The 8,240-nt window shown below is 39.2% G+C and overlaps 1 protein-coding gene across 5 annotated transcripts in view; it reads left to right on the top strand.

Annotated features, from left to right (window-relative positions):
• The window catches only part of BRDT (bromodomain testis associated), a 63,413-nt gene extending 55,173 nt beyond the window's left edge, over nt 1-8,240 (top strand). For all 5 annotated transcript variants that reach the window (XM_026456503.1, XM_026456502.1, XM_026456499.1 and 2 more), the window contains one exon: nt 8,021-8,240. In XM_026456503.1, coding sequence (XP_026312288.1) covers nt 8,021-8,089 — 69 coding nt within the window. In that variant the 3' untranslated portion in view covers nt 8,090-8,240. The remainder of the gene's footprint in view (nt 1-8,020) is intronic.

The following is an 8,240-nucleotide window of genomic DNA, read 5'->3' as shown; positions in this document are numbered from 1 at the left end:
AATAGAAGGAGTAAAAACATCCCTCCCTGACCCCAACACAAGGACCTTTACCAATCACCAATGATCAACCAGTTGTGCTTTCCTTTAAGTTGTCAATAAAACCTGTTTTTGTCTCTACCTATGGAATGGGTTAATTACTAGTTCTACGACTCACTCAATTAAAGCATCTCACCTTCCAACAGAGATTTGAAACAGAACAGGTAATATCTGGTAGTACAGTCATCCCTTGGTATCCATGGGGAATTGGTTCCAGGACCTTCCACAGATACCAAAATCCATGGGTGCTCAAGTCCCTGATATAAAATGGTACAGTATTTGCACATAACCTGTGCATATCTTCTATTACTTCAGCACAGAAATGAAAGGCCTATAATGCATCTAGTCATACATTTTCTTTTGCCTTATAAAATGGTACAGTATTTGCACATAACCTGTGCATATCTTCTATTACTTCAGCACAGAAATGAAAGGCCTATAATGCATCTAGTCATACATTTTCTTTTGCCTTATATGGGACCCTAGACAAGTTTTCTCCTCATATTTCATGGAAAATAAAATCCATGATTTTCTCCGTCTCAGAAAAAATAAATAAATAAAATAAAATCTGAATTGTGGCCAGAATATATGCCATCTGTTCCAGGTCAGCATTTCTTCAGTTGACTGCTAGATTAAGAAGCTGACTTTCACTTAGGAGTCCTAATATGCAGAAAATAATACTTTAAAAGCTAGAGTTGATTCTTTCTTTTATTCATGGATTGTTTCAGAAGTGTTTCGTTTCCAGATATTTGGGGATTTTCTGATTCTAGTGATTTCTGTTAGTGATTTCTAATTTAATTCCATTGTGGTCGTACACACATCTGATTGAACTGTTTGAAATTTACTGAGAGTTATTTTATGGCCTGGATTATGGTCTACTTTGGTAAATATTCTGTGCGCACATGAAGAATGTGTATTTTATTGCTGTTGGATAGGGTGTTAATCGGGCCAAGTTGGTTTGTCTTCTTTTTCGTTATGAAATGATCTTTACTTCTGGTAATAATTACTCTGAAAATTACACTGAAATTTAAAATAGGCACTTCACCTTTTTATGACTAGTGTTGGCATAGTAAAATTCTTTCCATCATTTTACTTTTAACCTATCTTGTGGTTTTTTTTGTTTTGTTTTGTTTTTGTTTTTTGAGATGGAGTCTCGCTCTGTCGCCCAGGCTGGAGTGCAGTGTGCAGTGGCCGGATCTCAGCTCACTGCAAGCTCCGCCTCCCGGGTTCAGGCGATTCTTTTGCCTCAGCGTCCCCAGTAGCTGGGATTACAGGCACACACCACCATGTCTGGCTAATTTTTTGTATTTTTAATAGAAACGGGGTTTCACCATGTTAGGCAGGCTGGTCTCGAACTTCTGACCTCAGGCGATCCACCTGTCTCGGCCTCCCAAAGTGCGGGGATTACAGATGTGAGCCACCATGCCCTGCTGTTTTTTATTTTTATTTTATTTTATTTTATTTTATTTTATTTTTTGGGGGACAGAATTTCGCTCTTGTCGCCCAGGCTGGAGTGCAGTGGCGCAATCTTGGCTCACTGCAACCTCTGCCTCCTGGGTTCAAGCGATTCTCATGCCTCAGCCTCCCGAGTAGCTGGGATTACAGGTGGGTGCCACCATAGCCAGCTAATTTTTTGTATTTTTAGTAGAGACAGGGTTTCGCCATGTTGCCAAGTCTGGTCTTAAACTTCTGAGCTCAGGCAATCCGCCCACCTTGGCCTCCCAAAGTGTTAGGATTATAGGCATTAGCCAAAGATCCCTGCCTTTTAATCACATGTTTAGACTAGTTACATTCAGTATAATCATTGATATCGTTAAGTTTGAGTTCATCATCTTGATATTTGTTTTCTGTTCCTGTCCTTCTTCTCTTTTTTTTTTTCTGCCCGTTTTTTTATTAAGCTTTTTTTATTGTTAACTTTTGTTTTAGGTTCCAGGGTACATGTGAAGGTTTGTTACATAGGTAAACTGGTGTAACAGGGGTTCATTGTACAGATTATTTCTTCACCCAGGTATGAAGCCCAGTACCCAATAGTTATCTTTTTTGCTGCTCCTCTCCATCCTCCCAACCTCCACCCTCAAGTAGACCCCAGTGTCTGCTGTTTCCTTCTTTGTGTTCCTAAGTTCATATCATTCAGCTCCCACTTATAGGTGAGAACATGCAGTATTTGATTTTCTGTTCCTGCATTAGTTTGCTGAGGATAATAGCCTCCAGCTCCATCCATGTTCCTGCAAAAGACATGATCTTGTTCTTTATGTCTACAGAGCATTTTTTTAGTTCACTTTATCTCCTTCATTGACATAATCAGTAACTCTTTGTTTTCCTATTTTAGTGGTTGCTTACGGTTTACAACATACACCTTTAACTTAATCGCAGTCTGCTTTCAGTTTACGTTATACCACCTCATGTTTAGTGTGAGAGCTTTACGATAGTTACTTCCATTCCTCCCCTGTCAGCCTCATGCTATTGTTTAAATACTGATAATATTTCTTAAATTGTTTTTTTTTTTTTTGAGACGGAGTTTCGCTCCGTCTCCCAGGCTGGAGTGCAGTGGCCGGATCTTTGCTCACTGCAAGCTTCGCCTTCCGGGTTTACGCCATTCTCCTGCCTCAGCCTCCCGTGTAGCTGGGACTACAGGTGCCCGCCACCTCGCCCGGCTAGTTTTTTGTATTTTTTTTGTAGAGACGGGGTTTCACCGTGTTAGCCAGGATGGTCTCAATCTCCTGACCTCGTGATCTGCCCGTCTCGGCCTCCCAAAGTGCTGGGATTACAGGCTTGAGCCACCACGCCCGGCCAAATTGTTTTAAATAATAAGGAAAGAATCTTATATTTATGCAGTTACCACTTCATGTACTTTTCATTTCTTTGTTTATTTTATTTATTTATTCATTTATTTTTGAGATGGAGTTTCGCTCTTGTTGCCCAGCCTGTAATGCAGTGGTGTAATCTCGGCTCACTGCAACCTCCACCTCCCTGGTTCAAACAATTCTCCTGCCTCAGCCTCCCAAGTAGCAGGCAATTAAGAATAAAGTTGTCATAAACATTTGTTTGCAGGTTTTTCAACTTGCCACTCTTTTTTTTTTTTTGATACAGTATCACTCTGTTGCCCAGGCTGGAGTGCAGCAGCATGATCGTGGCTCACTGCAGGCTTGACCTCCCAGGCTCAAGCGATCCTTCTACCCCAACCCCCAGCAGCTGGGACCACAGGCATGCACCACCACAGCCAGCTAATTTTTTGATGGTTTTTTGTGGTTTTTTTTGTAGAGACAAAGTCTCACTGTGTGGCCCAGGGTGGTCTTGAACTCCTGGGCTCAAGCAGTCTGCCTGCCTCTGCCTCCCAGAGTGCTAGAATTACAGATGTGAGCTAGAATTACAGGTGTGAGCCACTGCACCTGGCCCTGCCTTCAATTTTGAAAGATACTTTTGCTGAATTTAGAACTCTTAGAGCTTTAATATTTTTTCTTTTAGCACTTTATAGGTACTTGTTCACTGTCTCATTGATTCCATTGTTTCCACTGAGAAATCCAATACTATTATGTTTGGTCTTCTGTATATAGTATGTTTTTCCTCTACTTGCCTTTAACGTTTGTATTAATCACTGGGTTTCAGCAATTGTTTTCTTCATGTTTCTTGTGATTTGTTGAGCTTATTCGAGATGTGTGTTTATAGTTTTCATCAAGCTTGGAAAGCTTTTGGCCATTATTTATTCAAATAATATCTCCCCTCACTCCCTTGTGAGGACTCCAGCTATTTATGTATTAGCTATTTATGTATGTTGCCCCATAGCTCACTAATGCACTTTTAATTTTTTTTTTTTTTTTTTTTTTTTGAGACTGAATCTCACTCTGTTGCTCAGGCTGCAGTGCAGTGGTGTGATCTCGGCTTACTGCAACCTCTGCCTCCTCCCAGGTTCAAGTGATTCTCATGGCACAGCCTCTCAAGTAGCTGGGACTACAGGCACATGCTACCATGCCCAGCTAATTTTGTTTTTGTTTTTATTTTTTTAGTAGAGACAGGATTTCACCATGTTGGCCAGGGCTAATCTCAAACTCCTGTCCTTAAGGGATCTGCCTGCCTCTGCCTCCCAAAGTGTTAGGATTACAGGCGTGAGCCACCTGCACCTGGGCTGCTCTTTTAATTTTTTAAAATTCTTTTTTCCCTTTGAATTTCATTTTGGATAAATTCACCAGTCTTTTCTTCAGTGTCTAATCTTCTGTTAATCCCCAGTGTTTTATTTTTCATCCCAGACATTGTAGATGTGAGATTTGGGTTTATTAAAAATGTGTGTGGTTTTTTGTTTTTCATCTGTATTAAACTTCTGAAAAAAATGGAATACAGTTAAAATAACTGTTTTAATGTGCTTCTCTGCTAATTCCAGTATTTTGTCAGTTCTGGTTCAGTTTCAATTGATTGGTTAGTCTCTTCTTTGTGAATAGTGTTTTTCTGCTTTGCATAACTGATAATCATAAATACCAGATGTCGTGAATATTACCTTGTTGGGTGCTAGATTTTTTTTTTTTTTTCTAGCAATCTTAGTCCCATAGAACTAGATATTTTTGTAATCCTAGGAAAAACATGTAAATTCATAAGGCATATAAGAACATTAGTTTGAGAAGAGAAGAGCCATTGGCTTTAGCTATAGCATTCGTTAAAGTACAGAGTAATTTTCTAGGGAATAACAAAAGTTTTGTCAGCCACATATTTTATAATACTAAGGTAGAAATAAATCACATTTAATAGAGCTGTACATTTAACATGGTGAAGTTTACTTTAGAGCAGTGTGATCTTAATGGAACTTTCTACAATGACAGAAATATGCTTTATCAATTCAAACATACTAGGAAATAGCCACATAGGGCTCTTGAGCACGGGAAATGTAGCTAATGCAACTAAGGAACTGAATTTTAAACTTTAATGAACCCAATTTTAAATAGAAACTTTTTGGTATTGTCTTTTTGGAGGTTTTTAGGAACTCATTGTTAAATTTCATTAGTAGTTGACCTAAAGTCTTTCTGTACTGATGTAAAAATGTTTCCTGTTGGTACTCACAAAGGCCTGACTTAAGTCACCCCCAAGTGATTTCACTGCACCTTAGTTGCAGCCCAACAACACAGCTAGATAACTTGATACATTTCTTAGTATTCTAAGCACTTTTCTGGAACATAACTAGACTAGGAACCCACTGAAAGTTGACTAATGATGTTACATTTAGCAGCTTGATAACTAACAACCTGACCTTGGATCTATTTGCTATCATTTTTGACAGCCCAGCCTCTTGCTGCCAATCGAGAGAGCCATACTCTATAAAGCAATAACAACTTGACACTTAGCAGAGCTCCCAAAAGTTCACCACATGCTAGTTCCCTTGACCAAACTTTTTATCTTAAATTTGAATAGTTGAAGAGTGTGTTTAGGACCACATGGGAAGGAACAGCCAGCTTATAGTGTCAGCTATGGGGAGCATTAGTATTAAAAATCATGCTATTGGCTGGGTGCAGTGGCTCACGCCTATAATCTTAACACTTTGGGAGGCCGAGGCAGGCAGATCACTGGAAGTTAAGAGTTTGAGACCAGCCTGGCCAACATGGTGAAACCCCATCTCTACTAAAAATACAAAAATTGGCCAGCCATGGTGGCGCACCTGTAATCCTAGCTACTTAGGAGGCTGAGGCAGAAAAATCGTTTGAACTGGGAGGCAGAGGTTACAGTGAGCCGAGATCACGCCACTGCACTCCAGCCTGGGCAACAAGAGCAAAACTCCATCTATTAAAAAAAAAAAATCATGGTATCTAAGGTTAATTGGTACAGAGAATACCAGTTCTCTGTCGATAATTGTTCCACATGCACAGATTTTAGTCAAGATGTAAGAAAATCTAAAATAAGCCAGTACACACAACCTTTAAATAAAAGCAGGTTTCATTACATATTCTACAAATTTTGCAGTATGTCTGGATACTTATAGCAGTATCACATGATATTTAAACTAGGACAACGTATCCAATGCCTATATTGGAGGCTTAGAATAGAACTTTAAGAAACTATCTGGGCTAGACATTTGGCATCCTAAAAACTGGGTGTTAAGAATGTAGTCTGGGGCTGGGTGCAGCGGCTCATGCCTGTTATCCCAACACTTTGGGAGGCCAAGGCAGGTGGATCGCTTGAGGTCAGGAGTTCGAGACCAGCCTGACCAACATAGTGAAACCCCATCTCTACTAAAACTACAAGAATTAGTTGGTCTTGGTGGTGCGTACCTGTAGCCCCAGCTACTTGGGAGGCTAAGACATGAGAATCACCTGAACCTGTGAGGCAGAGGCTGCAGTGAGTTGAGGTCATGCCACTGCACTCCAGCCTGGGTGACAGAGTGAGACTCTGTCTCAAGAAAAAAAAAAAAAAAAGAGTGTAGTCTGTGCCAGTTGCAGTAGCTTGCGCCTTGTAATCTCACACTTTGGGAGGCCAAGGCAGGTGGATCACTTGAGGTCAGGAGTTCAACACCAGCCTGGCCAATGTGGCAAAATCCCGACTCTACTAAAAATGCAAAAATCACCTGGGCATGGCGGTACATACCTGTAATCCCAGCTCCTCGGGAGGCTGAGGAAAGAGAATTACTTGAACCCAGGAGGCGGATGTTGCAGTGAGCTGAGATCATGCCACTGCACTCCAGCCTGGGCGACAAAATGACACTCTGTTTCAAAAAAAAAAAATAGATGACCGGGCGCGGTGGCTCACACCTGTAATCCCAGCACTTTGGGAGGCCGAGGTGGGCAGATAACGAGGTCAGAAGATCGAGACCATCCTGGTCAACATGGTGAAACCCCATCTCTATTAAAAATACAAAAAAATTAACCGGGCGTGATGGCGGGCGCCTGTAGTCCCAGCTACTCGGGAGGCTGAGGCAGGAGAATGGCGTGAACCTGGGAGGCGGAGCTTGCAGTGAGCAGAGATCAGGCCACTGCACTCCAGCCTGGGTGACAGAGCAAGACTCCGTCTCAAAAAAAAAAAAAAAAAAGATAAAAAAAAAAAAAGAATGTAGTCTAGATTAAGATTTAAGAAGTATTCCTTTGTCTCTAAGGCAGATTTAAAGAAATTTATATGGTTTGTAAGAGTCAGACATACCTTTCAAATATTCTTTCAGTAGGTAAATCATAATTCCAAATATTTTCCCACATAGCTAATGAGAATGCTAATTCCCATTCAAGAAGCCAACCCACTGATTGCAAATTGGTGCTTTTACCTACCACTCTGGTCTGTTGCTGTTTATTGATTTATTTTTTAAAAATAATTTTGTGAACTTTAATATTTGGTGTCATCTCAGATGCTAAAGAATATCTACCTATAAGGGCATTTAGAAAAGGCTTCAGAATATAGTTGACATTTGTTTCCTTTGTCTTAATTAGCTTTTTCTCTACTTTGGCTTATTTTTTAAATAGCTTTTTAGTGATTAATATGGCATTTTGCTGAATGTTAGACATGTAATCTAATTCTTCATAAATGCCTATACATAGAATAGACTTACTAGGTTACACAGTTAGTAAGTGGCAGAATCAAGGAAAGCCCATAGCTTTAGCATTACATGTTATAGTTATCTTGCATAAGAAAGATATTGGTTCATTCAGAAAGTAATTTTGTGTGTCTGGCATTATGTTGGGTTTATAAATAAGACAATGTGCTCTCAGAGTTCATGTTCTTACCCACTCTGTCAACATTGAACTTTCACTTGTGAAGAGGGGTCAAACTTATTCTTAGTGTTCTTGTAGGTTTTGTTTTTTATTTATTACATGAACAATATATTAACAAATCAAGTAGTATTTGAACAAAAATAATTACGTACAAATGTATTGTTCAACCTGAGAAAATAAAAATAAAAAAATTATTGAATAGTTTTCATTTTGTATGATCTGTTCCCAAATGTTGCATAATCATTATTGTATAGTTTTAGTAAAGGCATACATTTTTAAAGTAATCTTAAAATTTTCTGCTTTTTCTACAGATGGCGGGTACCATTGATATGACCCTTCAAAGTGACATTATGACAATGTTTGAAAACAACTTTGATTAAAACTTAGTTTTTAAATTAACCAACTTAAAATGAATGGTAAAACATCAAAATGCATATGGTAAAGTGATTGCTTTCAGATACCAAGATACCAATCTTATATTGTATTTTGACTGCTCTAAAATGATTAAACAGTTTTCACTTACATTTTTAA

This window comes from Piliocolobus tephrosceles, chromosome 1 (assembly GCF_002776525.5).
Source record: "Piliocolobus tephrosceles isolate RC106 chromosome 1, ASM277652v3, whole genome shotgun sequence".
In the NCBI taxonomy this organism is placed as follows: Eukaryota; Metazoa; Chordata; class Mammalia; order Primates; family Cercopithecidae; genus Piliocolobus; species Piliocolobus tephrosceles.
This window is presented reverse-complemented; position numbering and strand designations above follow the sequence as displayed.